Source organism: Rhipicephalus microplus, chromosome 1 (genome assembly GCF_043290135.1).
Source record: "Rhipicephalus microplus isolate Deutch F79 chromosome 1, USDA_Rmic, whole genome shotgun sequence".
NCBI lineage: Eukaryota > Metazoa > Arthropoda > Arachnida > Ixodida > Ixodidae > Rhipicephalus > Rhipicephalus microplus.
In genome coordinates this window covers 270,881,930-270,900,725 of record NC_134700.1, presented here as the reverse complement: position 1 = coordinate 270,900,725, position 18,796 = coordinate 270,881,930, and the positions used below count along the sequence as shown (strand labels likewise).

General features: G+C 44.6%; 1 protein-coding gene across 1 annotated transcript in view; it reads right to left on the bottom strand.

The window, feature by feature from the left end:
- Positions 1 to 18,796, bottom strand: part of LOC142767283 (corticotropin-releasing factor receptor 1-like) — a 252,161-nt gene that overhangs the window by 156,387 nt on the left and 76,978 nt on the right. The window contains exon 2 of the mRNA XM_075868675.1: positions 12,460 to 12,651. Within this exon, the coding sequence (XP_075724790.1) occupies positions 12,460 to 12,651 (192 nt within the window). The remainder of the gene's footprint in view (positions 1 to 12,459; positions 12,652 to 18,796) is intronic.

Sequence of the window (18,796 nt, the reverse complement as noted above, 5' to 3'; positions counted from 1 at the left end):
CATAGTGGAAAGCTCTAGAAATTTAGACCCTCTGGGGTTCTTTAACATTCCCTTAAATCTAAGTACATGGATCTCAAGCATTCTCGCCTTTAAGCATTTTCGCCGCCGCCGCCGGGATTTAATTAAAAAATTTGGGGGTCAGCAATTCAGCACCATCACTATTACACACCATGGCTGGTCTTTACACTGTTTTAGGTGTTGGAGAAGTGCTCGTGATAATACCACTCTCGTTTTTGTCTCCCCAAGCCTAGAAGTTCGTCTCCGGAACTTCTGGCTTGTTTAGAGAATAAGTTTCCGGGCCGATTGTTTCGTGAAACCCGGCAAGGCTGAATGGACACTCCAAGGAAATAATGCGTGAAGCCGAATAGTTGGTGGCGCAATTGTTGCACGACAAAGTGCACACTACATGGAGAACCTGAACCGAGAGAACATCCCGTCAGAGAGACAAACTGATCGGCCGATTCCTTTATATAGTTGGAGAAGTCATGCACCCACCACTTGCGGCTGTGAGACGAGTGGGGTGATAATGTGAGCAGCAAGCTCACGATGTTGATAATTTAGTGACAACCATGGCCGCTCCAGCCTTTTCTACCTTTAACGTTGCGTGGGGCAGCACAGTTCACTGCGTGGAACACTGCCGCGAATTTACCTTTAAAATACTGCACCGTCAACACTGGCATTCTTGCTCTTATCTGACTTGCCTCTCGGTTGATGGCTCCTACCCACCATGCGTAGTGTTAAGAATAGAAACATTTTGAAAAGTCAGGTCGAGATGAAACGTTTACTGAGATTATTCAGACGTATAGAAAAACTATATGATAGAGGCTTTTAAAGTAATATAGTTTTAAGTAAAAACTTTATTAATAATTTTGAATGCTAGTCGACAATGTTCTTGCTACCCGGTGTACCAAATTGTTAATTTTCTTGCACTACAACTAGGTGTCTACTATCAAGGTGTCTCCCTTGTGTTACGATGGAATTTTCAAATGGCCTTGCAGACAATCTTGTTTCTGGAACCTAGTGAAGTTCCGAGAAACAGAATATGCTGAACGTTCAGCGGGTTCCTAATTTTCTGAATCTTTCCGAATGCCTTGCTCTCTGTCGCGCTTTAGCTTTCTGCGCCCTTTTTTTCCTTTTTCGCAGGAGTGGCGTACACTCAACCCGCATACTCTATTGCCTAATCTAGCCTGTGCAAGCTGTTTCTCAGAGTGACAGAAATTTAGGTGACTCATCAGATGGCTTCTCTGCGTTGCACAATGGCTCCTTCGGTGAAAAGAGGAGATAAAAGTAATTGGCTCTGTTGCGTCGCTGCTGGCAATGTCATGACGCGCGTCTTACCTAATTAGCGTCACGAGAGCACTGCGACGGGCGCCAATTACACTGAACGAGCTGTTGAATTACTGCCACGCTGTTTTTGAGCGCTAACAAGCGTTTGAATTTGGTAAAAAAAAGTGGTCATACATAAAAAGTAGTGAAATAAACTTCCAGTGCTTAATAAGCAAGAAACAAAGCCCAGTTAGCTTTGTTAGCCAGGCTGGCTGAAGTTTGATAGACAAAGAAAAGAAAGAAAGTATGAAGACTAGCGAAAGGAACAATACTGTTGACGTGTTAAGGGACGGTGACGTAATACGTGTTCACAACGCGGTGTCTCTAATGGCCATTTTCGAAGTATGCCGTCTCATTTAGAAAGAAACTTGATAATATAATACATGATCTAGTAAGTGACGATGACAAAAACCTTTCACGTTTACTACATTTTCTCTAAACGAAAAATGACCCTCGGCAAAGCACGCTCTGCTTGTAGCAAGACGAATGTGCACAGAAGTCAAAACACGGGACACATACAGGGCAGCATGGCATCTGGTGTCATGTAGCATTGTTGTTATCAGAACATCTCGACAGCGACCATTAGCAAGCTTGTCTTGCGCCATCTAAAGGGTAACGGCTTCTTTTATCGATCTTCAGTTAACCCGACTTTTCCCAACTTGACGTCATTTTGTGCATGCAAGTTCGCTACTTTTGTTACGCCACCTTGCACCTTGTTGTCCTCAATTGCATTATCTTATTTTAACATGCGCTCGGTGACTAGAGACCACCGCATATCTTCCCTATACAGGCGTTGTATGGATGCATTTATCTCTTTTCTTATTTTTACTCTTTATTTTGAAACATTTCTTCTTTCATCTTTTATTCCCTTACCGATTTCTCCGACACAGGGTAGTCAGCCAATTTTATAACTGGCCAACTTCCTTGCCCTTCTCTCCTCTTCCTCTTCGTCGTCCTCCTCGTCCTCCTCGTCCTCCTCCTCCTTTTCCTACCAATTCATTTGTCCCGCCTAACGATAATTAGAACGTCAGTTGACTCAATTTTTGACGCCACTGTCGTCCAGACGCTTAACGTAGCGCCGAACACTCCTCGTATCAGGTTTCACTGCGGGGTGCTTAGCTTCAACACGTAATTGCATCCCAAAAGACGAGTTTGCATTTATAGCGACAGGCTCCGCGAGAGATTTCCTCCCGGTGTTCACTTTCTTGTTCCATACATTCACGACATCTAGTCGACGTCTTCAGTGTCAAGGCCGCAAGTCCCCGCGAAGAACGAATTGACGGCAGCTATATAGCGCACTACACGTCGTGGAGCTTCCCGGCGTGTATATAGGGCGCCTCGCGGAGGCAGCCGCATCTCGATCGTAGAACCGTAATTCCCGCGGAGGGAATGACCGATGAAGCCAGCGTGAGGACCGATTGCTTTGCTGGCCGAGTGGCCAGCCAAGCGAGAACCGGGATTGATGTACGGCTCTGCGCCGGGAGGTCTCGCTGCCTCTCTTTCTTCTCCCCGTCGCGGTATGATATCACGCCACTTGCTTCACTCTACTCCGTGTAAGCACGCGTTGACGCACTTCGGCTCCCTTCATATCGTCTCTCCCGCCTATATTGCAACCACGTCACCTTCTCTGCTTTGGACGTCTCGAAGCTAGTGACGACTGCCTCTTACGGCTCCTTAAGCTCAGGTCTTCTCGTGTGAGAGACCCATTTCCAACGGTGTACGTTATCTTCGATGAGCAGGCGCGTTGATCGTCGAACACATAGAACGGGTGACGAGTGTACCATGCGGGCGAGCTGGGTCGTAAAACGGGCTCACGAAAATTCGGCGTGAACATGCAAGCTTGCCTACAATATCAATAGGAGTGGCGAAATTCGAAAAAAAAAGTTCTGGCTATAGACAATTTTTAATGCATTCCAACTTTATTAGGTGTGAGAGTGAAGCAATGTAAGTAACGGGTGATCAATCCACGTATATTGTCGAGATTTAGTTCGCTGTAAGAGCAATACGAATAGGATATAATGTCTAATCATTGCCTTACATAACACGGGCTTTACTAAAAAAAGCACGTCGTGTAGCGAACCCTCATAACTCGTACTACGCAGAAATAAGCCCACGCACCGAATTTGCTTGCCCGAGTGAAAACATGAGAGACAAGTGATTCCAAGCCTCACGGCTGACGCCTAAATTGACCCTTTGTCAGTAAGGCACAATAAAAAAATAAGGAAAGAAACAAAATTGCCAATGGCACAAGTCTGCCACAAGGCCTCATCATGTTTTTTTATTTGTATTTTTTCCTTCACATAAAGGATCCATTCAAAATACTAAATGAGGGGTGGCCTTTTTTTAGCAGCTAAAGAGAGTTTAGAGAACATTCTCAAATTTATGTGAACTAGAGTGTGTACAGAAAACGCAGGCACATGCAGCTGTAATGAATGAGGAGCGAATATGAGCAGTAATTTGTACTAGTTGTGGGAAAACCACTTGGTGATGGTTCATGCGGCTTTAAGTATAAATGATGCATGATAGAATTCATCATATTCTTGTTATTGTTGTTCTTGTATTTCTAGCACATAGTCTTAATGGACCTGTAACGCCTACATTTCTTAAACGGAGTTTCATGTCCGACGCTCAATGTTTGGTCAAATAAACAATAACACAAGAAAAATAGGTTAACGAAAAAAAAGAAAACTCAAATAAACAAGAAGTAACCAAAATCTGGTTGCTGCTACGGTTTCTACTTCAGGGATCATACTTCACTTTCAGTACCTACTTCCGGGCTCTTAATTTACTTTCATTGGCTACAAATATCAAGTAGACAAATTACTGTAGATTAAACTTTCTGGTCTCAATTAGGAATAGGATGAGACCGGTTTAAGAAGACAAAAAGCGCCTCAGTTTCACATCATTGCAATGTGGAAGCTTCGAAGCGCTGTGATATATATATATATATATATATATATATATATATATATATATATATATATATATATATATATATATATATATATATATATATATATTGCCACTAGTACAAGAAACTATTATTTCCACAGATACACGGTCGTCCCCCGTCGTACTAGTGAAAAAGAAGGATGGCACTCTCCGATTTTGCGTCGATTACTGCAAACTCAACAAAGTCACAAAGAAAGACGTTTATCCGCTTCCGCACATCGACGACTCACTAGACCGCCTCCGACGCGCCCGATACTTCTCCTCTATGGATTTACGCAGTGGCTACTGGCAGATCGAAGTTGATGAACGCGACCGAGAGAAAACAGCATTCATAACGCCTGATGGTCTGTACGAATTCAAGGTGCTGCCCTTCGGTCTGTGTTCTGCCCCTGCGACATTCCAGAGGATGATGGATACAGTGCTCTCCGGTCTCAAGTGGGAAGCATGCCTTGTTTACTTAGACGACGTCGTTGTCTTCTCTCAAACGTTTGAGCAGCATTTGCGGTGACTTAGATCTGTGTTTGCTGCAATTCGCACGGCAGGCCTATCACTGAAACCAGAAAAATGTCATTTTGGTTACAATGAATTAAAGTTCCTCGGTCACCTTGTTAGCGCTGACGGTATTCGGCCGGACCCAGACAAAACATTGGCTGTCGCAGATTTTCCACCACCTACAGACAAACGTGATTTGCGTCGATTTTTAGGCCTCTGCGCATACTACAGACGCTTTGTGCAAAATTTCGCAACCATTGCCGAACCCCTCACTCGTCTGACAAAAGACGACGTTCCCTTCGTGTGGGGCCTTGAGCAAACACGCGCTTTCTCCGAACTCCAGCAGCGTCTCCAATCTGAGCCCTTACTCGGACACTACGACGAATATGCCGACACTGAATTACACACAGACGCCAGTAACATCGGCCTTGGTGCAGTCCTCGTCCAGTGGCAAGGCGGCGTCGAACGCCCTATTGCTTATGCGAGTCGGATTTTATCATCTGCGGAGGCGAATTACACAACAACTGAAAAGGAGTGCCTAGCTGTTGTCTGGGCAATAGCTAAATTCAGACCGTACCTGTATGGTCGCCCGTTCAGAGTTGTTACCGATCATCATGCGCTCTGCTGGTTGGCGAACCTTAAAGACCCTTCCGGACGTCTGGCCAGGTGGAGCTTACGCCTCCAGGAGTTCGATTTGACAGTCGTGTACAAGTCTGGCCGGAAGCATACTGACGCGGACTGCCTTTCCCGAGCTCCTCTTAAGACAGCGTCAGGTGATCACGATCTCGACGGCCGTTTTCTCTGCGCCGTTAGTGTATCCGACTTGGCTGAACAGCAGAAGAACGATTCCGAGCTTCGACAATTCATCGAATATCTCGAAGGCCGTACGCCGCATCCACCACCAGCATTCGCCCGCTCGTCATCATCCTTCTGCGTCCGCAGAAATATCCTCTATAAAAGAAACTTCGACCCTTACGCGACTGAGTACCTGCTCGTTGTCCCACCACCGTTACGAGCCGATGTCTTGTCCGCCTGTCACGATGAGCCTTCCTCAGGCCACTTGCGATACACACGTACCTTGGCCAGGATTCGCCAAAACTACTACTAGCCTAAGCTCAGTCGAGACGTGAAGCATTACGTGAAGACGTGTCACGAGTGCCAGCACCGTAAAGCACCACATCAGCGCCCAGCCGGCTTTTTGAAGCCCATCGCTCCGCCGACACAACCGTTCCAACAAATAGGCATGGATCTACTCGGACCTTTTCCCAAGTCTCGTGACGGCAACTGCTGGATTGTAGTTGCTACTGATTACATGACGCGCTACTGCGAAACGAAGGCATTACAACGTGGCACCGCCATTGAGACTGCCCACTTTTTTATGAAAAACATCGTCCTCCGACATGGAGCACCAGCAGTTGTCATTACTGATCGTGGCACAGCTTTTACCGCCCGGATGATACAAGACGTTATGCAGCTTAGCGGCACAGTACATCGAAAAACTACTGCATACCACCCACAAAGCAATGGCCTTACAGAGCGACTAAACAAGACGATCGCCGACATGCTATCCATGTACGTTGACCAAGACCACAAAAACTGGGATGACATCCTCCCTTACGTCACGTTCGCTTACAACACCGATGTGCAAGAAACAACTGGATTCACACCATTCCGGTTGCTTCATGGCAGGGAGGTCACTACAATGCTGGATGCCATGCTTCTACCAGACAGACACCAGATTAGTGTCAAGACGAACGAATTCATCAGACTGGCAGACGCGGCTCGTAAGCTTGCAGTCGAACGAATCCATAAGCAACAATGCATCGACTCGCTGCGGTACAACGCTCGTCGTCGCGATGTCTCTTACCAACCCGGAGAACGAGTATGGTTGTGGACTCCCATTCGACAACGGGGCCGGTCAGAAAAATTGTTACACCGCTATTTTGGTCCCTATAGAGTTCTCCGTCATCTCAGTGAAGTGAACTACGAGGTTCTTGACGAGGACATGGCTCGTCAATCCCGCCGTTCACAACAGCCACACGTCGTACATGTTTCGAGGATCAAACCATTTTACCAACGCTGACTATTCGTCACACTCCCTTGAGTAGACTTACAGTGATGGTGAACACCCCCTTGTGTACTGCTTATCGTGCGTGTTTTCATCTGGCAATAATGGTGTGACATCGGGACGATGTCCTTTGGAAAGGGGGGTAATGCCACTAGTACAAGAAACTATTATTTCCACAGATGCTGGCATGCTTATATGTGCCGCTGTTCAGAAGAGGACAAAGATGCGCGTGCAGAGAAAAACAATAGTCGTACTGCCGTTGCTCGAATCAGTTTGACGTCCTTGTGTGCCATTATCAGCAGGTTACAGTTACGTTGTAACGTGACAATATATATATATATATATATATATATATATATATATATATATATATATATATATATATATATATATATATATATATATATATATATATATATATATATATATATATATATATATAGTGGCATAAATTTCTTGGCAGCCGTGCTCCAAGTGATGCCGCTGGCTGCATTATCACGCTCCTAATGCCTACAACGATCGCGCAAAAATATCTACAAAGTTCTTGCAAGAACAATGTTAGACGATGCTTATGACTCTTCCGGCGTTTATGCGCCGAACAAAAATGCGCAGCGATCAATGACCCCTGCACGTGAGCATAAACAATTTCAGAACCGTAAGCTCAGTGTGGTCGCTGGTTGTAACGATGTTCAGTTGCGTGGCACTGCATGTTACCGGAAGTGCGCACACTTTCGATCGTGGATCTAACTCGTCTATAGGCCTGGTTAATTCAAAGGTATTTCGGAACTCGGCGCTCAATGCTTACCGTTGTGTGGTTGCATACATCAACTTGATTGATGAAAATGAACACGACTTGGAGATATATGTACGCGTAAAATATGAAGTGCATGCTTTCGCAATAGTAGCTTTTATAAACAGGATTCGTGATTATTCGATGCATATGACAGTTTGCGTGTACCGCGAGTATTCCTATAAGTTATGTGTACAAATTATTCAACTGAGCCGATGCAGACATGGTAAATGTTTTGTATGTCTGGTATGCGCCCCCCTTTGCGGCATTCTCGCTGCACCACCGCGAATGCCTAGCGAGAAATCAATAAGGTTGCACGGCGGGCTTGTTGTTTATTCATGTTGTTCGAGGTATAGCGCATCCAGGACGGGACAGAGAAGAAGACACAGAACACATACACTGCGCTAACTTTCAACAATGCGGTTTAATCCGAGAAACAGCAATACTGCCGAAAGACGAATCCGGAGCGCCCAGAGAAAGGTCTGTGTGAAAAGAATCACCGTATTAGGTTTGTCGCGTGCATCATAGGAGTCATCTACCGGATCCCATTAACGTGTGATGCATGCTATATATAGGCCAAACCGGTAGATGCATCAATGATAGGCTGAACGAACACAAGAATAACGTGGCCAAGGCGGAGCCTGAGGGTTTTCTTGCAAGTCACTGCAAGGAATGCGGGTGTCAACCCCTCTTTAATAGCACCAGTATAATCGGAAGAAGCACTAACCAAATGACAAGGCTCAATAAAGAAGCGAAATTCATTGCTAACTTTCGGGACGCCTGTATAAGCAAGCCATCGGTATCATTATCATTGAAAGAATTGCATTATTTGGATGTCGCATGAGTTGCAATTTCCTGGTTCTACAGCACGTGGTTATGACGCGCTATGTTTGGGTATAAGTATTGCTGTTTCTCGGATTAAACCGCATTGTTTAAAGTTAGCGCCGTGTATGTGTTCTGTGTCTTCCCTGTCCCGTCCTGGATGCGCTATACCTCGAACAAGATGAATAAGGCCGTCGTTTTTTTTTTGAGAAATTCAAACGGAAACTACGCGGTGGCGAAACGCACGATTTGAAACTCTTTTACGAGAGTTTTGTTTCGAGTGAGGTATTTAACGCCAAGAAGTTTTGGATGCACTTTTTGTACATACAATGTTTGGTATATACTGTCGGACAGTGCAACCGGATCTAAAAGCAAAGTCAAATATCAAGGCCATTACCTGTGAGTAACAGGAATTTCCGGCGGAGTGGCCGAAGCTAAAAGAGTAGTCCCTTTATACACACTTACTCGTAACGCGAGTAGCTGTCAAACATGGCTTGCATATGGTAATGCACCTAATTCTGCTCACGAGAGCTCCTTTCGATGAGCCAAGGCTTTCTCTAAGAATCCAATGGCTCCTTCGATTGGCGCGTTGAGAAACTTTCGCCTTCAAAACCTATGGACGCGACATATTAACATGAAAAATACACATGTATATATTGCGTTCTGTATACAATGAAGTATATATACTGAAGTGAAGGACTGCATCGTGATATTCAATGGTGAAGCGTTATACTAACGGCGTGTGTGAAGTGTCATAGGTGAGGAGAGCCGCAATTGATGTGGACACCAAAGTCTGCCTCTCGTCCCCACTGGATCAATACTACTACTTATTCGAGTGGACAATTAGAGTGAATCATGATACATTACCAATTTTCGGTAGAAGCATATGACCCGGCAAACTTACTCGTAGATGGCGCACTTAGCTATTCGTGGCATTGAAAATACTTTTTTAATTGGGCAATCGCATATCAACCAGCCAAAATTAGAGAGCACCCGTCAAGGCGTTTGTCACGTTTCAATGAAATAGATGTCTGAGGCCCACTCTGCGGAACACGCAAGCTGACCGTATGAAGGCGCGAGCGAGAAGAATGATTAACTCAAATGTACGTGAGCTAATGATCCAGGGCGAGAACTCGAACATTCAATGATATCTTGCTCAGCTTGCTGTTAGAAGTTAATGTAAGACTCAGTGAAGGACGAGAGAGAAGCACTGCGTGCATGAGCTGTTTGTACCCAACAAAAGTAGAGCACTCGTTGCCAGCAGTCTATCGTAAGCGCAGGTAATTTATATGATGAAGATCAAAGGAAAGCCCCGTTAGTGCGAAAATCACGTTAAGGCGCTAGGTCTGGCAGTAAGAAGCTCCGCCTCAGAATGGAAACACAATCTTGTGTTTTGTATGAAGATTCTGAGCTATCAAGGTCATCGCCATTGCTCCCGCCATCGACCAGTGGGGTATATCTGACACTTAGCGTTAATTGTCGTGTGCCTAGCAGCAAGTAGCTGTCATAACTTACGGAAGTGAAAGCCGGGAAAAAATTATGCTGCGGATTTTCTGTTGTGCCGGCACTTGATGTGGGTGTGTCAATAGCCACACCACTGTCTTGGCGAGACATCCAACGATACGCCAGCCGAGAGACAGACTTCGCATTTGCATTTCTATCACGTCCCAGCAGCCCGAAAGCTCATGGGTTCATTAACGCGATGTGAAGGACACGCTTATTGTCAATATATCTGACTATGTACTTTCCTTCTGAGCAACCATGTCGATCGTTCTTTCTTTTTATCATTGAAAAAGCTTGTTTTGCCTCGATGTTTTTCCTATTTTCAACCATCCCTTGAGGGCTGAGAACCAACCATGGACAAGTAGACTGTCTTCAGGGATTTATTAGACTCCTATGTCAAACAGATCGTGCAGATAAAAGTAGCGTAACTTCTTGTTCTCCAGAGTTTCTAGCGACAAGCTCGCTGTGGCACTCCTAGTCAACTAATTAGACATTCGCAGCTAGAATCGATATGCATTGTGCGGGATCTTTCATTCTTCATTTGGGCGACACATTATTCTTCTGATACACTTCCGCGAAACTAGCTCAAGTTGTATTGACAGCGGGATCGAAGATTCTTCTCCTTGAACCAAGAAAAAAAGAAGACAAATAACCTTACACGTTAAATTCCTTGTTTCATACCAGACTAACAGATGGGTAGCTGAATGCATGTGTTGTTTCACAGCTTTGTTTACTTCTCCGAGAAAAAAATAATAATGTGAATGACTGTGAGGCGAACCTTAGTGGCTGGCGCTGATTAAATTCAACGGCCCGGCTTGATATACCACGACTGCGAATCTAATTACATTACTGTTAATATTACAATACAGCAAAACAATGAATGGAAGTTCTGTGGATTTTGATCACTTTGGATCACGACGGTCTTCCCGTCTCTTAAGCACAATTCAGGGCGAACATATGGATGACATAACTACTAAACATAAAATAATCAGAAAATACTGAAAAGGTTGAAACAGTGAGAAGGCTGCTCATTACTCTGTTGCGTATTAAGTGCTACTTTTTCTTCTTCCACTTTTACGAGGTTGTTTTCAGCGTGACAAATGGAGCTTGTTATTGTTATTAAATGTGTATTTAAGAGAGGCTGCCATCTGTCCCCCACTTTTTCGCTAACAGTGCAGAGCGAACTCTATTTTCTATTTTTCACCGCGAAATGAAAATGAATGGAATAATGAGAGGAGAAAAAAAAAGGAACACAGTGCACAGGGGCTAGCGCTCATCCTTTGTATAGTACATTTTCATTCTCTTCTCTTGTCACTGCTCCTTTCCTCTTCAGTCTTACGCCAAAATAAAAAAAGAATGTCGTCTGTGTTACAACACCAAATCGCCGTGCCAGAAATTTTTCTGAAGTGCAACGTTCCTTTTTACCACCTGTGTCTATGCCGTTGTCCACACGCTACTTGATGCACTTTACGTTGTCAATGCTTTTTTTTAATACGTATAACGTGAAAATGCGTGCTGAAATTGCGTGTGCAAGAACGTGTCTGCATCTTCGTCTTACGAGACAGCAGCTTTTTGGGGCACAGACTTGAATTTTAGATAGTATTCGCAAGAAAAGTAATCCCCTTCGCATTTAGGAGACCAGCGACGGTTCTCCGCATACTCTGGCGAAATTCGTCATCTTCCTAATCTCAATAAATGTATTGATCATCTCTCTACCCACTTCCCAAAGTGTTCTGCAGCTAATATGGCTTTGCATTGGCTTCAAGATCGGACGCATTGCAGGCTTTTCGCTCGTCATCTGCTTATGCACAGCCTCCACGATCGGCCTCCATTTGACAATGTGGCCACGTCATGTGATGACGCCACCATGTGACGCCGCGTAGCGTGATGTCACAAGCACTGTAAATTTGTGACTCTATGATGACGTCATGCGGTGACTTCATTCCATGCTGTTGGTTCTTTGCATCCCTCTTGTTGGCACTGACGGCCGATTCTCACGTTTGATGAGGCATCTAATGTTTTCACGTTGATAAGCTTAACTAGAATGGATAGAATGGATCAGGTGCGGGAATTGGGCGTGTTGGTGCGCTACAATCTTAAACGAATATTAGCGCGACGAACACAGGGAGGGGAAAAAAGACAAACTACAGCGCTGACTCGAACTAATGTGTATTCCTAAAAGAAGTGGAATATTTAACATCTGAAAAAAAAAGCAAAGTAAAAAGCGCTGTGGTTTGTCTTTTTTTTTTCTCCCATCCCTGTTTTCGTTGCGCTAATATTTGTTTAAGATTGATTGAGTGCGGTCGAGACAAGGCAAAGAAAGAAAGAAAAAAACAGAAGCACTTGTCCTGGCGCTTCTGTGGACAAGCGCTTCTCCTGTGCTTCAGTGTTCTTTTATTTATGGGTCCTGTGTCGAATACGCGCTAACCAAGACCAGCTGGCCCGGCAACGACTTTTGTTACGCCTTAATAATGTGTGCTTGACTACGGGTACCGGTGTGACTGACCTGCCCCCCAGCGGACGTCGTGCTGAGTGTAGTTGAGCCGGCCGAACACCTCCCGGCAGGGCAGCGTGAGCATCTTGCCGGCCTCTACGGGTGGCCAGCAGTGGATTGAGTCCCACACGGGAGGGCAGCGTGGAGCTGACGTCACGGCTGCCGAAGCACTCGAAGACACCAAAGCCTGGGCACCGGATTCTCCTGAAAACAGCATAAGACAGACCGGACGCTATCCACCAATATCCATATTCTTACAGGCGACACAGTGACCGATTGATTTGTTTTTTTATTGACATGAAAAATAATCCAGGAAGTTGCCGCCATTTCTATGCAACGGCTAAAAATTTCCACTTAGTTGTTGGAATGAAAACTTTAATGTGTATATTTAAATATTCAGAAACAAAAAGAATGTTTATACGTATAAACAGTTCTGTAATTGGCGAGCACGAAACTTTTCTGTTTTATTGGAGCAAACATGTAAGCACCGTGTTTGGTATAAGTTTACTGAACACCACGCTAAATGATTGATTGGTCTATTGTCCTAATGAGGATTTTGTTACCAAATCTAGCGGGTGATACAGATGAATAAAATGTCACGCGTTTTTCTTCCTGCGATACTTGGCGTGCTGTGGCTCATGAACAGACGCGTTCCAGTCTCTTATTGGTGCTTGTATAGATGTTCTTGACTTCAGTTAATTATTCAAGTCGCTTGAAGCTCTCTTAAGCTTATGCCGCAGCTTGCCGGCTGTAACATGACTACCTATTATTAAACATTGTTTATGAAACGATGTATGAGTCAGTTAGCTCCTTGGAGTGGCACCAGTCATACCTCGTCACTCAACTATCGTGCAAAATAAAAAGGCCAATGCCTGCCAAAAAATAAGACAACGCAAGCGCAATGCAAAATTACTTGAATCACGAAGATTTGTGGATGTTGTCGGTTGAAAAAAGTGAGAACAAACGCTCATGTATAGTAGTTTTGCCTAATATGTGAAAAGACTTGGAGAATCCAGCTTCTTTATTATCAGCATTGCGTCTACTCTTCGTTAATTTTTTTTAATTGTCCTTTCTTTAATGCGGCAACTTCACTCACAGCCATGCTTGCTTTAGTTGGTTGAGCGACGCCACCAGGCACCAACCAACGAGCCAACGAATCAGACGAATGACCCTTTGTCAAGTTGCCGCATTACAACGCACAACACTGAACAACTTAAAATGTTCCTCAATATGCCGCTTGCGCATGGGAGTTTCGGATCACACGCAAGCGAATAATATGCATGATGTGTTGTTTGAAAACGCCTGGTTCCATAGTGCTTTTTTTTCAGAACAATAACAACAACAAACACAAAAATACCTCTTATCACTGTAAATGTGCAAATGTGCTCCATCGCGAAATCGCACGCATGTGATCAACTAGCGCTGCTGCCCTATATTCCCATGAGGCAAGAGGCTCGAAGAAGCTTTGAGCCCACGGTTCAGTAATTATACAGAGTGACTCGATAGATTTACGACGAACAAGTGCAAAAGCGCGCGCAAAAGGACCACTCTTGAACTCTGACAGGGGTTTAGAAAAAAAAATAGAGAAAAAAGCACGTCACAACGATCACTTGCATAGAGCATGGTTAACGTGCCTCGTTCAATTAGTCAAATGAACGCGATAATAGGCTTGAGGTGATCGCCTAGCCAAGAAAGCGCTGTGTGTTCCGGCCAAGGCGTGCGTCGCGCTCTGGTGGGTGAAGATAGCGTGATGACCTTGTTTCTATGTTAACTAGTTAATTACTTAAGCGTGAAGTTAATCAGGGGTCAAGTGCTTGTCCTAAAGTCGATGGCTCTGTGATGCCACAAATTAGCGTTTGCTCGCATAACTCGAATCGGCTATGTAGATAAGAACTAATCTGTGTTTCAACACACGCGTTAAGCTTGAAACTCTCGAATTAGCTTTAGAATGCCTTTATGCAAGTGTTGCGTTTTTACCTTGGCCATACATAGGGATTTTTTTTAACTAAAGGGCTGACCTTGGAGGGAAGAACTTGAATATAATCACGAAAGGCACGTCACACGTAAAGGAACACACCCAAGCAAAGTATAGACCAGTGAGTCCCGCCGCGGTGGTCTGGTGGCTAAGGTACTCGCAGGTCACGGGATCGAATCCCAGCTGCGGCGGTTACATTTCCGATGGAGGCGGAAACGTTGTGTAGGCCCGTGTGATCAGGTTTGAGGGCACGTTAAAGAACCTCAGGTGGTCGAAATTTCCGGAGCCCTCAACTACGGCGTCTCTCATAATAATATGGCCCTGTTGGGACGTTACACCCCACATATCAATCGGTATGGACCGGTGAAGCGGTACATGAATTTAACCAACTTTGAAAGTCAACAAGGCAACCCGGATAATGTCAAGTTGCTCTGAGGGGGCGAAGTCTAGTTCGGTGGGAGTATAGTATATAAGTATAGTAGGAACAGCCTAACAGTGGATATATTGAGATTATTTTAGAGTTATATGATGAGACGTAGTAAAAGCAGTAAATACGTTGCGGGGATGCGAAAGGAAAAAAAAAACAAATAATGTGTTCTGACACTCGCGACAGGAACTATGTGGATGTCTCATCACCGTTTCCTTTTCCTTCAATCTCAAGCCAACAACGCTCCAGTGCGTAAGAACGCAATCACAGTCCGTTTCTCTTCATTTGAACGCTTTTCTTGTGCAGGACACTCAAGATGGCGTCACCCGACAACCAACCCATTGAAAGGAAGAAAATAAACGCGTGTGTAACCGACGCATGCTCAAAAATCACAGGCAAGCGATGAACTAGTATTCACGGAATAGCCTCAACAGAAGCACGCTTCTCCCGATTACGCCTGTCTGAACCATTCCTTGGTAGGGTGGAAACCTACTGCACTATGAATGCACTGCTACAAATGTGAACCATACCAACAACCCAAGGTTGTTTGCAAGATGTACAGACACAGATTTAGTCTAAGTTCAGGTTTGTGAAAGAGTTAAGTGTAGCTGAGTTTGCGATATTGTTATTGTAGCCTACGAGCCAACACAGATGGATATGTATAGGTAAATGAAATACTGGTTATGCAAGCATACGCGCAATTAACCGATTTACAAAGGGTTAGCGAGCTCCCATAATCCAAGTTGCACAGAAAAAAATATTTAAAATTTAAGGTGGTGGTTCACAAGACGAGAAATGACCTAAGCGGCAGCAAGATAGCGTCAACTACAGAGTTCATGTGTGTTCCCGAGAGAAGTCTTATTCCGCAAAGTGGTGACAATGACTTCTTCGTCATTGCTCAGGGTTTTTCCTCGCCATCTACCTCACCGGTTCTACAGATATGCGACCACAAAAAGCCAGCGCAAGCCCAACAATAGCTTTAAAAGCGCATTAACCCCACGAGACTATGGAAAGAAAAGAGAAATATGGCAACCGATCCACTTCCTCGTATTCCTATTTCTTCCTCGTTCGGATCTGTCGCTTTTGTGTAAGTAGTCTCGATGATTGTTTTCTATATATTGGAAGACGACGCTGCACACAAAGAGGACCGGTCGCCTTTTACGGGGCGCCACGACAGCGTGGGTAGATAGTGGTCTATTGTAAGGGGTTGCTGGACTCTCAGCGTCACTCAGACCGGAATCTACGCCCACGGTTAAGTGCAGCCTAGTGGAAATGACGGCTTCCGGTTCGCCTAGGAAAAAGCTGAAAGGTCGAAAAGCAGTGTCGTTGGGCCTCGACCAGTTTCACGTGTCCACAAACTTTCGTTGTGCATCAAAGTAAAACAAAGAAACTGAGACACACGCGCTGCTTTTCTACAATCCTAACCTAACCCCACGCGTACGTCTGTGACTGTAGACCACACTTCGGGAACGTTTGAGGGAGCAATCATTGCAAGGTTGTCATCGTTCAAAATTCAATGCAAGAAACAAAATATAGTGCATAAGGGGGCATCTCCACCTTTGCCTTTCAGTGCCAATCCGTAGTTTTCTGAGGAACAAAGAAAAAAAAAACATTCCAGGACCTATGCTGTCAGCAAAATAAAACAAGCACGGCATATCTACGGAAGAAACAATGATGAGTGAGGCGAAGCTTCGGAAGGCTTTATCGGTAAATCATGATTCGTCCGTCCGCTGGCCATGTCCACTGGCTGCGTCCATTCATCCATCTGTCCACCCATCCGTCCGTCCATCCATCCATCCATCCATCCATCCATCCATCCATCCATCCATCCATCCATCCATCCATCCATCCATCCATCCATCCATCCATTCATCCGTCCATCCGTCCGTCCATCCATCCGTCCGTCCGTCCGTCCGTCCGTCCGTCCGTATGTATGTATGTATGTATGTATGTATGTATGTATGTATGTATGTATGTATGTATGTATGTATGTATGTATGTATGTATGTATGTATGTATGTATGTATGTATGTATGTATGTATGTATGTATGTATGTATGTATGTATGTATGTATGTATGTATGTGTGCGTGTGTGCGCGCGCGTGTGTGTGTGTGTGTGTGTCTGTCTGTCTGTCTGTCTGTCTGTCTGTCTGTCTGTCTGTCTGTCTGTCCGTCCGTCCGTCCGTCCGACCACCCATCTGTCCATCCGTGCGTCTGTCTGTCTCCCTGTATGTTTGTCCGTCTGTCTGTCCGCCCGTACGCCCAACTAGTGAACACTCCAAGTACTGCCAGTTGGCATATTTTTATCATATATTCATCATATACAAGTACCAACATCTAGCGGATATTACAAAAACTAAGCACGAGGTGGCTACCTGCTACATAAATCGAGGACGCACAACCCACGGCTAAAGGGGATTCACGCCTAAAGCAGAACGTTCTTGAGGTGGTTTTGTTTTGTTCCGAGGATCGTCGAAGCTTGAAGTTCAGAACCCTCAGCCAGCGACGACGTAATGCGGCCCACGACGTATATTTCGTAATACAGAGATATTTTTGTCTGTCGGGGACATATCCCGTTTTTAGTATTATACCAAGAAAGACACTGCACATTCTTATCCCCGTGATTTGAGAACGCGAGCACGCTGAATAGGTGTCTAACGTACAAACGTAGAGGTGCCATTGTCTGCTTGTAAGCAACACAGAACTGTTGTCACACAAGAAGAGGATGCTTCTTTTAACCTCTCAATCTCACTATTTTATTCGCGTTTCTCATTCCTGCTTTTTATCCCATTGGAGTAAGCTACCGAAAGGCTAGTCACAATTCTTCATTCCTAAGTGCAGCGAATAATGTGCCGTTCTGTAACCAATCGCCATTTCTAACAAAGGGGTCACATTGTTCGAATGAAAGAAATGAGAGACCGTGCCCCCAACATATCCTGCAACAACGCCTATGGGCCATTGTCTAAATTACCTCTTTGCCAGTTCCCCAACAGCCATGGAAGCTTTGTGCGACTGAGCCGAAATTTTTTATAGAGTTCTCTCTCTTACATAGCTCTACGCTCTTACATTATAAACGAATTACAGTAAGGTAGAGAGGGGGGAAGGGTGATTCGGAATGAAACAGTACTGGACATCTCGCCTGTCACAATCGACAATGTAAGTGCATGGTGAAACTGCACGGCATCTATATTTTAGCAAGCAGAAAAATTGAGCTAACGCTTAGAATTTCGAAGCATTGGCTATCGACCAAAGTGGAAAATTATGTATCAGCGAACCTTCAATACTACTAACAAAGAAAAAAAGAATGATTCATACTCACAGGTACCCGATCGGGGAATCAGTGAGCATTGCTCGCGCTATCAACTGTTAAGAAAAAAGACGCCAGGCAAGTTTGAATAAACTATCAGTTGCTATTACAATGATGTGTCGTCTCCACTTCTTTCCTCGTCCCCGTAGTTAGATAGAATCCCATTGCTATGTGCACCCAATCAGCTCAAGCAAGCTTAATCCTGGGTACGGTCAGTGGCCTAAAATAAACGTGGGAACAACCGATCAAACAACAAGGCGAGACGCTCATCTAGCTGTACTTCATACGGCATATTTTGACCAAACTTTTCAGGACACCATCTCAATGCTTCATACATTGTTTATTAATTCGATGGTGAATTATTGAATAACTTTCATACCGACAACGGCGGAAATTCTTCGAAAGAAATATTTTTGTGCGAATTGTGCCCCGAGTGGCGTAAATGAGTAAAATTTTTCAAATTGAAAGACTCCTTTTCGGCAATGTACATAACTAGGGTTTGATGATAGCCATTCGCAGTTATTCGTCCCTTGGGCGTCGTAAAAAAAGGTGCGATAGAGATATGAAAGATGAAAATTTCCGAAAGGCTTTATTTCTTTATTATTCAACCGTCTCATCTGGCACGTCGAGTTTAGCTGA